Here is a 17,124-nt window from a genome sequence, read left to right on the forward strand (position 1 = left end):
AATCATTTTTCTTATATTTTTTATGAATTTTTGAAAATGCTTAAAAACAGGCATTTGAGCCATATTTTTCTCTTTTTCATACAAATTTTTTCCGACATTGTCACCTTCAAAAAATCATAAAAAATATAAGGAAAACGATTTTTGAAAAATTCTTTTTGCAGTTACTATTATTTTTGTTTGAAGAAACTTTTTGCATCAAAAAATTTAAGTTTTCAAGTCGAGGAAAAAAGTTTTTAAAAAAAATTTGAAAGTTGATTTACACAAATTCGTCCTTTTCAATAAATACTGAATGGGTAAAGAAATGCATTGTATCATTCAAACGGCATTGAAATTACCTTTCCATTGATGCCTATAGTTTACAAGAAGTAAATTCAAGTTATGAGTATACTTAACTTTTGTTTTGTCAAAATACATATGCCGACCAGTGTAAATTTAAATTTAAATAAATAAAGATGCTAAGTTACATTAAGGCAACTTATTATTTCTTTTATTAACGGTTGTGCTGCATTTCCTGTCAATCCAAAAAAAATTACTATATAAAATTTCTTCACTAAGGTTTTAGCACTAAAATAAAATCATCATTAAAGCATCAGGATAGCACATAATGTATTTAAAATCCCAATGTAAATTCTGAGAAGTAACAGTCATTTTATTAAGGCATGTTAAATAAACTATTGGAAACAAATTTTGAAAAATAAAAATGAATCTTAATCTTAAAGACTTTCATATAAGGTATATATTTTACAAGCATAGACCAACCATAAACCAATAAATCTTTTTTGTTAAGTTATGGAGAAAGGTATTATCTTGGCGAAATCCGTCTAACTCATCAGAGCTTTTATTGGCGGCAGTCTGCTTTTCTAAGTTGAACTATGTTCGAGGGTCTGCAGACTTTGATAAGATAATGGCAATCGGTCGTCAGAGCCGATCGACCGTCAACAGGCTTTTAACAATAAACGACTGGTTTATTTTTAAACAAAAGTGTTGTATTTATTGATTTCACCATCAAATCAGATTGCAATCAATTATTCACAGTAGTTTTCTTCGTTCTTTGCTCGTTATCAATGAAATACGTTTTTTGGGGGGCACTACGGCTCTCTGTGGAGCTCACTAAATAGCTAACTAATGGACTAAATAAACAGCAATAATAATAATATTAATAAACATAGTTGTAATGATAGAGTAATTGTAACTAAAATGTATATCGCATTTGAGGAAACTTAACGGAAACTTTTACAAATTACGGTTACGGTTACGTATCGGATCGGTCGGTTTTATATTTATATATATATAGCGGCTTCTACTGGCAACTGCGGCCCATTCAACATTTTTTGTGCTTACAACTAACAAAACTAGGGGAGCCATATTGCAACGCCAGTCGACTCACTCTTTATCTATTTACAATACACTCTGAGTGAATCGAATCCTATTTACACTATATCAAAATATCAACCACATTTATACACTCAATATATATTGTATCTTTAACTAAATAGCAGCCTTTTCAAATTTTGATAACGTTTTCTTTTCGCATTTTCCAAACTCAGATCCATTTATGGCATAAAGTGTTATTTTTTTTTGGATGGTGCATTTCGATCCTGGTGCGTGTTTTCTGTTTGTATTATTGGACAACGTTCAACGTCTAACGTCTTAAGTCTATCGAGTTCGTTTTCATATCTGACTTAGAAGCTAGTTAACTAAGAATTTGCGCTCGTTGGTTTGGATCGTCTAAAAAAATGGGTTACAATTACAATTAGGTTGCAGCAGTCGCGTCTACATATGCACAGATTGGGTTTCTCCTCCTCGATTGTTAACTAGTCCTTTGAAAGGGTTTCTCCGACCGAATAATGCTGTCTAAAAGTCGTAGAATTCGTTCGATTTGTTGTTGAAGCGCCGGGTGAGGACATAGACGACTGCCTCATAGGTGGCCATCATGATCGCCGTGTTGGGAATCTGTCGCACCAGCTGCGTGGCCAAGCCTCTATAAAGTGCATAATAAAAACAGATGGCGATATTAGTAAAATAATATCACTAAAAATGCATGAGCACTCACATAAAACACCGCGAGTGAGCACGCTCGCTAGTGATAATCAAATTAAGGTAAACAAACAAATAATGTGCGACGCAAAAGAATTTAAATAGACTCTACGATTTCGTGGGTGGCGCATTATAATAATTCATTAGCGCAAGCAAAAAACTTGGCATTCGTGTTAAATGTTTGTTTCTTATTTAGAATGGGATAGAATATTTTTATAAAGTGTATATATTTTTATAAACATGTTTTGATGAATATTAAAATATACACAATATTGGGATTCCCTTTCGTTCAGCTGTGGTTTCCCAGACCGTTCAAAATAAACATATGTAATTTTTTAGGTCAATTTAAAAGTGAATTTTAATGGGATTCACGTTCACATACCTCTTATTTTGTAATAGGTTTAACAAGGGAACCCCGTGGCTCATATTGATTGTGTTGATGATAGAAAAGTTCCCCACATTAATCATTATAATCACCCACCTGTAGAGTCCTGCTCGGCCCTCCTCCTTCCAAACCGTGTGTAAGGTCTGCCAGAAGGAGTTGTACTTGTTGCCCTCCTCCCGCAGACGAGTTCGAGCCACTTCATGGGGATAGGCGATGCAGGAGGCAATCGTTTTGGAAACAGCTCCAGCCATCATGAACTCCAGAAAGTCTCGGGATCCCTTTGTGTCCGTATGCCGCTGATTTCGCTGCTCCAGCTATAATTAAAATATATCCAAAATTAGAAGAGAACCAAAAATAGAATTTATATATCAGAACTTACCAACTTGGACTTGATAAACTCGTAGATGACAAAGTGGACCATGGTCTCGCAGATTCCAAAGTAGCTGGCCGTGATGCCCTTGTAGAAGGCAGCAACGCCACCCTGGGTGTAAACCCTCTCGATGCACTGTCTCACGGTCATCTGCACCTTGGAGTTGTAGTCCAGCTGCATCCGTGTCTTCACAAACCAAATGGGATTCGTGGCCGTGGAGGAGACGAAGCCAGCACTAGCTGCACTCATTATGTGCACCAATGGCGAGTCAGGTTCAACAAAGCTGAGGATTAAATTAAGAAATTAATAGGGCAATTTAAAAATTGCTTCATTGGAGTGTCCCTACGAAAACGTTGTAAGAAATCCATTGATAAATAAAATCGTTTTCAATTCTTTTTAAAAATCATATCCATACAATCCCGTACTTACTATTATTTATTTTATTAAAATATTTTTCTGTGCTTTGAGATGAGCTTTCACTTTTAAATGGTTGGATTTAAAATCGATGGACCCCGAGATTTCATTTTTGGATGAGTAAAAGTTGTTATAAAAAAATCGTAGCAATACTAGACTTACCCCAAACTGTTGAGCGAGTTTTTGGTTTGTGAATAGGTGCAGAAGTATATGGCACGGGAGGGGGCCACGCCCACGAGATTCGGACCCAGACCTTTGAACAGAGCGCGGGTACCCTCGTTCTGGACAATATGTCTATAAAAACAGCATCATAAGAACTGGATTTTTATTATAAAAAACCATATCTACTTACCGCAGGCACTGCATGATGCTCATGGTTTTGGGGGTTGTGGATGAGATGCCGCAATGTGAAATGGCCATTATCTGCAAGGTCATAAAAAAACATTTCTGATTAGAGAGTTATAATAACTAAATGCGAGGCTATGGAGATGAAGGTATCGAAGATGTTAAAGGCTGCTCTTTTTTTTGTGTCAGGGCTTAGGTTAGCTAGTTAGGATGCAGTGGCAAATGGGTTTAGATGGGTATGAGAGAATAGGTAAAAAGAATTTGGTACTACCCTACGCACACCCCCAATCACCTGTGGCTGTGATCTGTTACGTAATATCGTTGTGCTTAGCTTACGTCGTTGTTCCGGCCGCAAAAGCTCCGATTGGCCACCATTCGCCGGTCCTCCGGCATTCTCCGCCAGACGCGAGGGCGTCATAAAAGCCGTGGAGCTCTGCAGACGGGTCTTCACCACTTCCAGGGGACATGTGACCACGGCGCCAACCGTGCCAGCAGATCTACAGAAACGGAAATGAAATAGAAACACAACAATAAGTAATCTGTCTTCTAAAAATAGGGGTAGCAACTAATTGGTGACGCAAAATACTCTAAGAAATACTTATAAAACTTGTACAAAGTTACCCCAAAAAAGATAAATTTCCAGCTATATAATTGATTTATAACCTCTACTACCAATCAAATTTAGATTTTCCCCAATAAAAAAGATTTTTAAAATTGAAATATTTATTAGCATATAAATCACGAAAGAAGAAATATACATTTTAGTTCCCAAGTTGTAAACTTAAAAGTTTTGTTCAAATTGTAAAGTTCAAAACAATTAAAATAAAAATAAAAGTCCTTTAAAAATATTTACGCCTGCTCATATATTTTCCCATTTTCAATGGCAAATGCTCAACTATGTATAACATAAAAATAAATCCCATTTGGCAATCGAGCGAGCAGAAAAATATCTATTTCCCAAACTCGTATTTCTTGGATTTGCGCAATTCTTGGCTATAAATGTGTTTCCATTCTGTGCATCTAGTATAGCCAACTACTTGAGTAGCTTGTCCCATTCCATTTCAATTTCGATTTTAAGTGGTGGGCATTTTTGATTGGCTGCATCGGAAATGAATAGCATTTTGCCTAATGCAATGAAAGGGTTGCGGTTGGGGAAATCAAGAGAATTAAAGAAAGGCGGAGGAGAGTGAGACCGGTGTCCATCAAGTAAGCCAAGCAAATTATACAAAATTTTCTATATCAATTCATTACAAATTCCAAGTGCATGTAAAGCAAGGTCAGATGATTGTTTACTGAATTGTGAAATAGCTTAAAGTAGATGCAAAATGAGAGGATGTGTGAAAAAATAATTTGCAGCTGTCAGTCATAAGAAAGCTAAAGAAAATTTAAGATAAATTTCTATTAAGTTCTTGAACAAATTGAGTTTGTTATATCAATACAATCCATAGCCACCTTAACCTTGACTTAAAGTTTACCGAAAGAGTGCCCCACAAAATTAATTATACACGACCTTTCCCAAAAGCCAACACTGATTACCCTCTCTATCAATATGAACACACGGCACATGGGAACTTTGTTATCTAGGAGTAAATATATTTGCAGAAGCATAACTCGTGATCGCAAACTTGTAAATTGGCAGTTGGCAACCGGGAACCGTGACATTAATTTGTTATAATCGGTGGCAATAAACTTGCGAAAGGGGAAAAGAGGTTATGCAACAAAGAGAACCGAGAAGCGGAAATTAAATGGCTGAGAAAAGTCGGGAAAAAGTTTGATCGATGAGCAGATACTTTGGCGACAGACACGAATGTCTACCCTTAATCCCACAGAGAAAATAAAAAAGAAAAACAAATTGTAATCAACTGTCTGGTTAGGGAATGGGAATTGCTATTCCCCTGTTTGATTTCGCAAATAAGTAGGCGATTGCCGTGATTCCAGGCTATGGAGAACCGGTCCCAACTGGTTGGCGGTTGACCCGGCTCTACTTTCGATAACCTTTGATGCCTGCCAGCGGATGAATTGCAATGACCGGACAAAAGCAGCCTGCCGTTATCAGTCCTGCTGGAACTGTCTATCAGTGAGCCACATCCATTAAAACATATAGTACTTCTATGGTTGCCCGATCCGCTTCGAATCTGGTATGCACAATGACTATGACATAATTGCCCTGGAACCGGTGGCCAATTATGTCCAAAGCTTTGTAAACACGCCACCATATGCTGCTGCCTTTTGGGTAATATAATCTAGATACTTTCTCCTACAATTACCCATCTCCCTACGTCTGATCAATAAAAGTTAATCACATTTAATCAATGCATTAACGGAAAGCTCGACTATTGAATTTCAATTAGCATCTGCCTGGCGCAACACGCGAAAATTGTGCCCCATTCCAGACGACCAGAAAGTAATTAAGACAGACAGTTGGACAAACAATCCAAGGATACGTCGAATTTCAGTGGAACAAGTGAGTGACTTGGGAAATGGGGTGATTAATAGTTGGACAAAGTTGTTAGAGGTGATGAACTGAAGACTAAAGTGTGATAAATGAGATTTACAAATTAATTGATAGCTCAATGTACCGACTAGATACAATTTTGAGATCCTACAAAACAATTTTATTAGAGAGTAAAGTTGTTCCCGCTTTATACAAAAACACTCTACAAACAATAAATAGAACCCATAAAATGTATAGATCTTTTATATCAAGCTTCGTTAAATAGTAATATTGTACAAAGCCAAATACTTTGAAATGAAATCATTTTCCCAGTAATAATTCTAAACCCAACAAGCAAGTCAAGCTTCTGGGCTAAGTTTAAAAAGAATGCTAACTAAGTAGATCGCAGTATCAGTTTGATCTGAATAAATATTTTGTTAACATTTCAAATAAATGCCTTTTAAAAATCCAGAAATATCTGTTCCTAAGGTGTGAAATGTGAAACATGTGAAATTCCCAATTAGTAGGTCTACATGTGCAACCAAGTACACTCGGTTGGAATCTGAAGATTCGCAAAGCTATATAGATACTCCCGATCGATGGCCTTTGGCAACGCATTTGCGAAAATCGTGCAATTTGCAACCGGTTAATGTGCGATTTATCTGTTCTTTGACATTGCTTCGGAGTACATTTGTTCCCAAACAAAAAACACAAGCGTTGTAGAGATAAGAGCGGAAATTTTGGACCCCGCAGACATCGTCTATGAGGTATGAAAAAAAGGAATACAAGTGGTCCACATGTGTTTGGTGTGATAATTGGTAATGCGTCAGCCTCTGCTGGGGTGACTTTTGTCCAGCCGCTTGTAGAAAACCCCCCTTACACCTTGGTTCATATATATTGCTGATAACGACACCATTTCGGGGAAACTTTGCTTATCAAAAAAAAAATATAGAACGCATATTTCAATAGATTTTGCGTTTCGCAGACCTAACTTCCCCTCTTATCAATGCCATTCTTATTTTCACGTTTTTTTGTCTCCTGCTTCTTTTTCAGATTACGAAATCTATGGAAAGTTTTTAATGGTAGTGTTTATGGGTCAAAGGAATCGAAGGTTAAAGAGGGAGACTATATTTAGCTGGTAGTTTGATTTATGTAGAGCTTAAACTGTTAAAATAACCAAGTAAAATGATAGAGAACTAAGAAATAGTTAGGTGAAATTCATACTATTTTCGAATAATACTGCGCACGTGACCTTCTATATTTTTCCTGTTTTTCTCTCGCATTTCTCTAGGTTTTGTATATATTTGTTTATTTGTGGGTGTATTCTTAATGATACGAATTTGTGTCTAGATCAAGAGTATAATAAAACGGGCGCCCTTGACACAATTTAAGCTTGGTCAAGTGATTCAGAAATATCTTATAATAATATTAAAAACAAAAATATAACATAAAAAGATTATGTACTGAAGATTCGATTTCTCATTGTTTTGCTTTTATTTTGTTCTAATAGTTTTCTTTTTTTTAAAGGGAAACACCTTTTGTTTTGCTATTACCTTTTTAGTGGTATAACCAACAATCATGTGTGTATAACCAATTTTCAAAATATGCGTACGTGCAGACAGACACGACGAAAAAGTCAAGAGCGGAGAAAACATTTTCGAAATTTTGGCCTGGTCAAGCAAGAAAACAACCACCAAAAATATATAAACAAATCCCAGTTGTTGGAAAAGTTTGAGTAATAAAAGCAAGTAACTTTTTAAGACACGATACTACGCTACAAATATATTCAAACCAGGAATTGCAAGGGATTATTTCCAACTTGCAGGTTGCGGGACATTGTTTGTACTACCATATCTCCCTGTAATACCCCTGAAACACCCATTTAGCACCTTGGTCACTGTTGTTTGTTGCAATCCGCACTCGCCTTCAACTGAGTCAGTGTGCCAGAAAAAGTTTATTTGCCTGGGCTGTCTCGTTGAAAAACCAAAACAAATTCGAAATCGCTTGCCAAGCTCAATTTAGATTTGTTTCTAGACAAATAACAGCACAAATTGTAGGCAAAACACAATGCACAATCTATAGTATATGAGGTGGGTAGAAAAATGTGCAATATGGTGTGCCAAATCGAAAAGTTATAGGGAATAGATCTCAGCTGTCTGAACCAATTTCGCAATTGCTACTAATTGCCGGTTGACAGGAAAATTTAAGTTTGTATAGTATAATTTTTTTTTTAAATTAATTCAAAAATAAAAAAAAATTTTTTTAATTTTTTTTATATCAAAAACGTATTTGTTATTATTAAAAACATGAAAAAAAAATGAAAAATACCATATATGGCATTTCTATAGAAACTCAATACTTTCTATATAAGTAATCATATCCTTATTAAAATTACATAAACTTTCAAAACTTTTTTAACTATTTATCTTTGGAAATAATTTCTAAATGCAATATATTTCTCCCTCATTTTACAATTATGTTATTTTCCGATTATGTAAGTCCCGCCTTTGGAGGCTTCTGATGCTTGATTAGATGGATGTCGTTTAATTGTTTGCTTTGCGGCTTATTTATAGCGATAGCAATGTGCGGAAGGCAAGGTTGTTTTTATTTTTACTTTTTTCCAACGTGTACCAACACGAGATACTCGGGAACCGACGACAAGTAGAAGGCGGCTAGAACAACTGGGGTATTAAGCCACATCTCAAGTTGCAACGTGCATTTCTTGCCTTCTATTTTTTGCCCCCAGTTAAAGTACATATTACGCATATATGTGAGCAACTCACACAGATACGGATAAACTTGGGTGGCAGAAGTCTTACGACAATTTGTGCACATTGAAACTGCATTGTTGTCGTTTCTTTTCTTACTGATGATAAGTGGAACCGAGCTGCCGGCCGGCAAATTGCCCAGTGACTTGATTGCAGGAAGTTTTGGGGGTAATATCATAGTACTGTGGAAATATTGGGGTCCAAATCTTTTTAGATGTCATTTGAAAGGCCTCAGTCATGGCTAATTTAATCAAATTATACAGATTTGATGTATATAATGGTTATTTATTTTTATAAATTGGGGTTACGTGTTTAAAGTACTTGTTAAAGTTTATATATTGGCAATTCAACATTTTTTTAATCTAGCGAAATTCATTTATACTTTTTCATTTGAAATATTACAAAATCCGGGGCCTCGAAGCATGAAAGTTCTAGATGGAAAGATAATATTATTTTACATAAGATGATACTTATAAGGCCCAAGATCCCCTAATTGTGTTATCACAATTTTATATTTAGTATTGTAACTTTTATGAAGCATAAAGCGCGAGTAAAAACACACCCCCAAGTTGGGATTGTGAACCATAAATAACTGGCCCCCCGATTTAATCGTAACCCCAACTGAATTTACATTTCCCGAAAGACCAGGGGCTCGACTTTGTACGATTATTTATCTTTCTGCCCGCAGCTCTCTTCCGAAAACAGGTTCTTCGACCTAACTAATATGCCGGCAAGTGTGTGTGTAGGGTGCAGGAAAAACAAAAATAAAATCAGATGCGACGAGTCTAAAAATAGCCCCCATAAAAGAAATACAAGTTATAAAAGAAACAACAACAAAATAATTCAAGCTTGTCGGGGGCATTGAAGAATTGGACATTGCCTGGGAAAATGAACAGAGAAAATGGAGAAATAAAGAAAGATTCGCTTTGTTTATTTATGTTTGTTTGTTGCAAGGTAAATTTTAATGTTTCTTTATTTCGTTTATCGTAGTGATTTCGCCAGCTGTGGTTTCCGTACAATAAATGTAAAAAAAACACGTGAACAGAGCATGTTTCCTGAAGATCAGGTTGTTTTTTTTACTGCTCTTCTCGGCCTTTCTTTTTTTTTTGTAAGTTTTTTTGGCAATGGCGCCAAAAATGTTCAATTCACATTTGTGCACTAAATCTAAATGCAATTGCGACGTTTTCGCCTCGAATTTTTACTAGTAAACCCGAAGCAAACCGGTTTTTTTTTATAATGGCCTGACCTGCGATAAGACGCAATATGAAAAAAGCCTAGAATTAATAGGTTTCACTTACCCGCCGGCAATTAAATGGATGAAAGTGTCTGCTGTGTTTTGGGCCATATTAGCTCTATTCGCAATCCCGAGTTCCCTTCTTTATATCAGGGGTTTTATCGAATAACTTGAGAACAATTAACGCGCACTTGATTTTCTTTTTATTTTTTCTTTAAAGCAAACACAATATTTATTTTTTAAGGCACGTTTTGGTCGGGGGAGGGGGGATTTGGCGGCCCCAGGAGGAGGGGCTCTTAACCCACTAACAACACTATACTGCCCACTTTCTTTTGTCCTTTGAACTTTCTTGGATTCCCGGAGAGAACTTTTGCTTATGTGTTGTGATTTTTCCCCACTTTTTTTTGGCAATGAGTTATGCAACTGTCGTTGAGTTCACCGATAAGCGTTATCTTTAATTATGGGTACTATGCGCATAACTATTGTCCGTCAATCAGGCACTACTTCGATTTAGTCCGTCGCCGATCCTTAACGTTTGAGATTTAAATTGCAGTAAATTTATTTCCATCCGCTGTGAATTCATTAGTGGTAGCGAGTCTTCGATGGAACCACCGATAGATCGATCTTTTTATATTTTCGGAAACATCGATTGTCCATTATCGCTGTTTACACATCACTAATGTTGAAATGAGGGTGTGCTCGCTAACTTAGCCACGTCACGCACCGTGGTATGGTTTTGGTATATACTAAAATATACCCACATAATTTCACAAACGGTCCTATCAAAACTGCGGAGGGTGACACGGCTAAGCTAGCGGAGACACCATCCGCAGTTTTTGGTGAGACCGTATACCTACTTTATCGCTTATCGATATTATGTATGTATCGATTATCGGAACTTTTGAAATGTGCAGGTGTTTCACAACACTGCCAAGAAAATACCTTGGAGCTCCTTCCGATGATCAGTACTTAAATTGAAACTTCAGGCGCAAAGCTATTACCGGCAAAGCTGAAATAATGAAAAATGATTATTAATATGCAAAATGAAATGTAAAGGGCATAGTGATTCCAGTTACCATTGGAATCTGATAGATCCGTTACTCAATGGGCTATTCTCGTACAAGACATTCTTCAAAATAAACTGCTGATATGTTTCTTGCGAAAGTGTGGAAGGGGTTCCATCGGTGGACTATGCAATCAATAAACTTATTTCTTCAGTAGGTCCTCATCAATCTCCTCCCGTAGTCCTCCTGAATAAGTTATTTATTCACTCGGGACTCGACAAACTTGGTTTCTGCAGTATATGCTCTCATTTCGAATAAATTCCTAACACTCTTTAAAAAAGTAGTCCCATGGTTTCCGGAAATGGATCTATTTACTCGACTTCCATTCCAGTACACTGCGAAATAATAACCTAACTCAAAAGACCAAATGTAGATTGTAGATCTATTCTATTCTACATTTTATATTTTCAAGTGATCTTACTTGATTTCAACGATCCATCTGGCAACCCCACAATTTACAAAATAATTTAAAATACAACTCGATATGGATTTTATTATTTTTTATTTCACATGAACTAACAAATTGAATATTTGTACGCATTTCCAAAGTATCTTATATTTGGTGTACTGTTCTTCCTGTGGGATCTCGACTTCTGAACACCGTGTATTCGATGAGTATGACTTTTAACTGCTTTCTGCTTAAATTCTATGTCTCAACAACAATTTTTTAACCATTTCTGAAGTGAATAACTGTCTGTATCTGTGTATTGATTGGCAAGTGTAGTATATAATTTCAAAACAATTACAGCGACTACATTGAAGATATGACAAGCTCTCCTGATAACGGACCAAAAATCTCGTACATAGTGTTTTTTTGAAGTTTTCTTTTTATAAATAATGATTAGATCAAGGTTTAACATTAATAATAATGTCTAATAACGAAGCATAGAGACAGCAAACGGTTTTGGTAATTTAATTCTGATTCGTTTGTGCGCCAGACACAAACGTCCTTGGATCTTATTCGTCCAGCTGCGTCCCTCTCCTCAAGATCCAGATCTCATGCGATGGGGGCTGGTGTGGTTGGAATTTTGAAGTGGCCCACGCTTACTGGGGCTTCCTGAAGGACTTGCCGGCGAACTTGACGCCAGCGCCGATCTCCTCCTCGATGCGCAGGATCTGGTTGTACTTGGCCAGACGCTCCGAGCGGCAGGGAGCACCGGTCTTGATCTGTCCGGTGGACAGGCCGACGACCAGATCACCGATGAACGAGTCCTCGGTCTCGCCGGAACGGTGAGAAACCATGGTGCCCCATCCGTTCTTCTTGGCCAGCAGATGGGCGGCAATGGACTCGGTGACGGTACCGATCTGGTTCACCTTCAGCAGCAGGCAGTTGCAGGCCTTCTTCTCCACAGCGGTGGCAATGCGCTTGGGGTTGGTCACGGTCAGATCATCGCCAACGATCTGGATCTGGGTGGAACCGGTCAGGTTGGTCCAGGCCTCCCAGTGGTCCTGGTCGAAGGGATCCTCGATCGAGACGATGGGGAAGTCCTTGATGAACTCCTGGTAGAGGTTGGCCAACTTATCGGCCGGCAGCCACTGCGACTTGTCGCTCTTCTCGTTCTTGAAGTCCAGATCGTACTGGCCATCCTTGTAGAACTCGGAGGCAGCCACATCCATGCCGATCTCGATCTTGCCGGTGTAGCCGGCCTTGGCAATGGCATCGCTGATGAGGTTCAAGGCCTCCTTGTTGGACTGAATGTTGGGGGCGAAGCCACCCTCATCGCCCACGGCGGTGGCATCCAGACCGAACTTGGCCTTGATGACGTTCTTCAGGTGGTGGTACACCTCGGAGCCCATCTTCATGGCCTCGGTGAAGGTGGTGGCACCGGTGGGCAGGATCATGAACTCCTGCATGGCCAGCTTGTTGCCAGCGTGGCTGCCACCGTTGATCACATTGAAAGCGGGCACAGGGAGGATGATCTCCTTGTTGCCAGCCAGATCGGCAATGTGTTTGTACAGGGGCACGCCCTTCTTGGCGGCACCGGCCTTGGCAACGGCCAGGGAAACACCCAGGATGGCGTTGGCTCCGAACTTGCTCTTGTTCTCGGTGCCGTCCAACTTGATCATGAAGTTGTCAATGGCAGCCTGATCGACCACATCCAGATTGGCCTTGATCACCTCGGGTCCCAGGGTGTCGTTGACATGACCGACAGCCTTCAGCACCGACTTGCCATGGTAGTTGGCCTTGTCGTTGTCGCGCAGCTCCAGGGCCTCGTGGACGCCGGTGGAGGCGCCGGATGGCACGGCGGCACGGAAGAGTCCCAGATCGGTGGTCAGGTCGACCTCCACGGTGGGGTTGCCACGGGAGTCGTAGATCTGACGGGCCTTGATAGCTTTAATGGTCATCTCGTCGCTGGCACTGCAAAAATCAAAGTCCACAAAGAAGCAAATTAGTATTTAGTTTATCAAGTGCTTTAATCAAAGCATGGTGTTTAGAAAAATAACAACCGCTGATAAGAATAAGAGCCTTCAATATTAATTGCTGATGTACTCCAGAATATTCCCGAAATCCCAGACATTTTCCTATTTATCAACTAGTTAATACACAGACTGCTAAGTTATTCTTTAATTACCAGTTAAAAGGCTACTTGGTTAAAAAATTTCTAAAAGGTATTCATTTGACTCAGTGATATATATTTTATCCTGAAATATTTCGAAAAATGTTGAAATCCTACTTAAATAATTTTTGTTTATAATGATTCTATATTAAGTGCCGGCTTTAGAAAATATATTTTAGAAAAATACATTTTTTTATATATTTATTTTCCTTATCTGGGCTCTTAACAATTTTATTGTATACTCTTTAGTATTGATATTGTGAAGAATGAATTCTAAAATATAATATTTTATTTTTCTTAATTTTTTCATATCTAAATGGAATTATAATAAAATAATAAATAATTTAACAAGACATATTTAATTATTTAAAACATATTTAAATAAATATATATATTTAAAAAATATTTGTTGTGCAAGTGCAAAAAATCGCTTGCCATTCGAGCGATGAGTGGTGTAACTTTCTCCATGGAATATTCTCGCAAAGTCCCCACACTTTTCTATATTTAATTTGTCTTCAGATTTCAGTAAAATATTTCTAAAATTATTTAGAGTCAATGACACGGGCGGCATTTCCCGTTTTCCCGACGACTCAGTGGGAGGTTTTTTCAGTTTTCTCTCGGCGAACAACCGAATGACCTCTAAGCTACTTTTAAAGGTCAGACGCATAGTGAGGCCCTCAGTAAAGCCGGAGTACGTGGAAATGTTGCAAAAAACGAAAGTATTTATTTACTGCGATATGACAATTTGCTGTCAATTGACATTATTTGATTTGTGCAATTAAATCGATTGGAAATATATGAAAAGACCCCACTTGAAAATTTGCACAGAACCATTTGTTAGATAATCGCGCAGAAATCGCTGTCAAAAATGTGTTTGATTTCTAAGGCTTTCGATGGGGCTTATCTACGTGAACTTGGCAGATAAAATAATTAAATATTTTATTAAGCTGGACCCACGCACACACATTCATTTCACAATTATACATACCAAGTACTGTTACTGAAGAACTGCAGAAATTTAAATCCAGATGAGAGCTGGCTGGCTGCTGATTTGCTTCTGAAAGCGCTCGCCGACTTTTCGCTGCCCGACAAAATTTTGGGGAGAGCCCAACGCAGCGTCAGAATGTGCGCCATTGTGTGGAACTTGAGGAGCGGCTGAGAGAGCTAGAGCTGGGAGTAATATCGATTAGATAGGGTTTAAAAAAAAGTTTAAGGACAAGTTTTTAATTTTAGGAATATAGAATAAATTATAACTGTCTAAAATTGAATATTAGTCTTATGTTAACTCTACTTTGTTGTGACCAGTGCGATAAAAATAAATTTACTCTAAATTTACGCTAAAAAAAAATAAATTAAATAAAATGATTAAATCAAATAATAAATTAATTAAATTACAGTTTCAAAAAAACTGTATATTCAACTAATTTTTGTGGAGTGAAACTAACAGAGTGATCGAAACTGCGCCTGTCAAAATGTATCTTCTATCTTGTATCTGCCATTTTTTAATATAGACATGGAATAATTTTCGAAATAAAGCTTTTTAGCGCTTTACATCACTGTCGTGTCCTATTTAAGGTACAACAATATACAAAAATTAAATATTATTATTTGTTCAAAAAGTTCCTGAAACTATTATAATATAAATTTAAAAAAAAGTGAACAAAAAATGAACTATAATGTAATCGATGTTTTTACCCACCTCTAAAAAGAGTGTGATTTCCTAAAGAGAGAATACTTACTTTATATGTATGCGTTTCCAGGTGCTCGCCGGTTTTGAATGTGGGGGTGCGTTTTCCCTTAGTTGTTGTTTTTACTGGTATTATTCCTATATTTTTTGGGGAAAATTGACCTTCGCACAAGGTTAGAGGAATCGACTTCCACACGCAGCGGTGGATCGCATGTCTATCTGAAAGAGCGCAAGAAGTAATGCCAAAGTTAATCGTTAATTAAAGCATAAACTATATAATGACATTCAGAAGATGCATTTAAGAACAGCTCTTAGGGGTTTCTGGACAATCAGGTCATTCAAAGTCACAATACATTGTTTTTCACGCTTTTTAGCATTCATAAATTAGAGAAAATAAATGCCAAGGCCGCTTTTTAAAAATCATACGATTATGTTTATAGCAGCACAGCTGATCGGGGTATTAATAAATATATATCAGTTAACATTACATCCACTTACTGTTAGGGTTTTAAATAAATGTCGGTAAACATTTAGACAAGTGGATCTCATTAACTAGTAAACTAATATTAGGTATACTTAAAATAATTTGTGTACATATGTAAAAAATATTTTAAAAGTATATAAAATCATCCTTACAATTTTATCAATTTGTTAACTTTTAATATGTATAAATACGAAGTTAATTATTTAAAAAGGGAATTTGGAGATCATTTGTATATAGTTTTGTTGTACTTTAAAGTCCTCTATTGAATTAACATTTTTAAAAAGGGAATAGTTATTACATTATCGGTTTTTTAAATAATAAAATTAACCATTATTATAAACAAATGTTAAGTTAACAGCAGTAGAACAGCTGATCATTTAACACATAAAGCTAAGACTGTTAGCCTAAGCTGTTAAGACCAGGGCTGGCACGCGGCAGTGTTGGAAACCGTCTCAATTCGACCATATGTTTTGAAAGACACACGCGGATTTTTTGTTTGGACTTGGAGTTCTCAAAGCCGGAAAGAAATCCCCTAAAATGACCACAACGAGCACAATTGTGATGCCCGGCGAGCGGATTGCGACCATCGAAGAGTTGGCCAAGAGCAAGCGGGTGATTCTGGGACCAGGACTGCGCCGCCAGGACGACACGGTGGTGGCCAGCAAGGCGGGTCCACTTCGCCACAAGGAGCCCAGTACTTTCTGGGTGGACAACTACCAGAGGAGATACATCCCAGCCCGTGGTGATCTTGTCCTGGGAATAGTTCGTTCCAAGGCGGGTGATAATTATCGCGTGGACATCGGAGCAGCGGACACGGCCTCCATTTCGTATCTTGCCTTCGAGGCGGCCACCAAAAAGAATCGCCCTGATTTGAATCCCGGAGATCTGATCTACGCCAGGGTCCTCAATGCCAGTGCGGATATAGAACCGGAACTGGTCTGCGTCAATTCCGTGGGCAAACGTGGCAAACTGGGCGTTCTCGCCGAGGGATTCTTCTTCAAGTGCACTTTGAATCTGGGCAGGATGCTGCTGCGGGAAAACTGCCCTGTGCTCGCCGCCCTAACCCGGGAACTGCCCTACGAGATCGCCGTGGGCGTCAACGGAAGGATCTGGCTGAAGGCCCATTCCCTGAGAGAAACCATCGCCCTGGCCAATGCCATTGTTGCTCTGGAGCAATCGGGCTGCGCGGAAATCGACAAGATATGCGACAATCTGGGCGACTTTCTGCAGGCTTAGCATTAGTTCTTAGATTACTTACATTTTATATTAAAAAAAGTATAGCCAAAGGTTTTGCTTGAATTTTTATGCGACTGTTGGCGCAAAGGCGGAGTGTTGAAAGATTTC

General features: G+C 38.1%; 3 protein-coding genes across 5 annotated transcripts; 1 reads left to right on the forward strand and 2 right to left on the reverse strand.

Moving 5' to 3' along the window:
• Window positions 1–964: 964 nt before the first annotated feature.
• Window positions 965–10,585, reverse strand: LOC119547420 (mitochondrial carrier protein Rim2). Of its 3 annotated transcripts, none has more exons than XM_037854270.1 (7): window positions 10,052–10,585; window positions 3,823–4,048; window positions 3,559–3,629; window positions 3,369–3,500; window positions 2,802–3,075; window positions 2,519–2,736; window positions 965–1,981 (listed from the first exon to the last, which is right to left on the reverse strand). In XM_037854270.1, the coding sequence occupies exons 1-7, from the start codon at window positions 10,096–10,098 to the stop codon at window positions 1,855–1,857; spliced, it is 1,095 nt and encodes a 364-aa protein (XP_037710198.1). In that variant the 5' UTR covers window positions 10,099–10,585; the 3' UTR covers window positions 965–1,854. The 3 variants fall into 3 exon arrangements, with proteins under 3 accessions (XP_037710198.1, XP_037710201.1, XP_037710199.1); XM_037854273.1 differs by having other exon boundaries at window positions 3,888–4,048; window positions 10,052–10,584; XM_037854271.1 differs by having other exon boundaries at window positions 3,844–4,048; window positions 10,052–10,584.
• Window positions 10,586–11,762: 1,177 nt separating this feature from the next.
• On the reverse strand, window positions 11,763–14,754 carry LOC119547871 (enolase). Its single transcript, XM_037854907.1, has 2 exons — window positions 14,598–14,754; window positions 11,763–13,410 (listed from the first exon to the last, which is right to left on the reverse strand). Exons 1-2 carry the CDS (start codon window positions 14,741–14,743, stop codon window positions 12,096–12,098), a joined length of 1,461 nt encoding a protein of 486 aa, XP_037710835.1. The 5' UTR covers window positions 14,744–14,754; the 3' UTR covers window positions 11,763–12,095.
• Window positions 14,755–16,228: 1,474 nt separating this feature from the next.
• Window positions 16,229–17,069, forward strand: LOC119547872 (exosome complex component RRP40). Its single transcript, XM_037854908.1, has one exon. The coding sequence runs from the start codon at window positions 16,318–16,320 to the stop codon at window positions 17,014–17,016; it is 699 nt and encodes a 232-aa protein (XP_037710836.1). The 5' UTR covers window positions 16,229–16,317; the 3' UTR covers window positions 17,017–17,069.
• The last annotated feature ends 55 nt before the right edge of the window (window positions 17,070–17,124 follow it).

The sequence above is a fragment of the Drosophila subpulchrella genome, chromosome 2L (genome assembly GCF_014743375.2).
Source record: "Drosophila subpulchrella strain 33 F10 #4 breed RU33 chromosome 2L, RU_Dsub_v1.1 Primary Assembly, whole genome shotgun sequence".
Taxonomy (NCBI): Eukaryota; Metazoa; Arthropoda; class Insecta; order Diptera; family Drosophilidae; genus Drosophila; species Drosophila subpulchrella.

What these genes read in the sequence shown, in the direction of transcription:
- LOC119547420 (XM_037854270.1), bottom strand. Translation starts at nt 10,098, where the DNA reads ATGGCCCAAAACACAGCAGACACTTTCATCCATTTAATTGCCGGCGG. An exon ending in ATCCATTTAATTGCCGGCGG is followed by an intron (nt 4,049 to 10,051) that starts GTAAGTGAAACC and finishes CCGTTTCTGTAG; the next exon opens with ATCTGCTGGCACGGTTGGCG. An exon ending in AGCATCATGCAGTGCCTGCG is followed by an intron (nt 3,501 to 3,558) that starts GTAAGTAGATAT and finishes CTGTTTTTATAG; the next exon opens with ACATATTGTCCAGAACGAGG.
- LOC119547871 (XM_037854907.1), bottom strand. Translation starts at nt 14,743, where the DNA reads ATGGCGCACATTCTGACGCTGCGTTGGGCTCTCCCCAAAATTTTGTCG. An exon ending in TTCTTCAGTAACAGTACTTG is followed by an intron (nt 13,411 to 14,597) that starts GTATGTATAATT and finishes TGATTTTTGCAG; the next exon opens with TGCCAGCGACGAGATGACCA.
- LOC119547872 (XM_037854908.1), top strand. Translation starts at nt 16,318, where the DNA reads ATGACCACAACGAGCACAATTGTGATGCCCGGCGAGCGGATTGCGACC.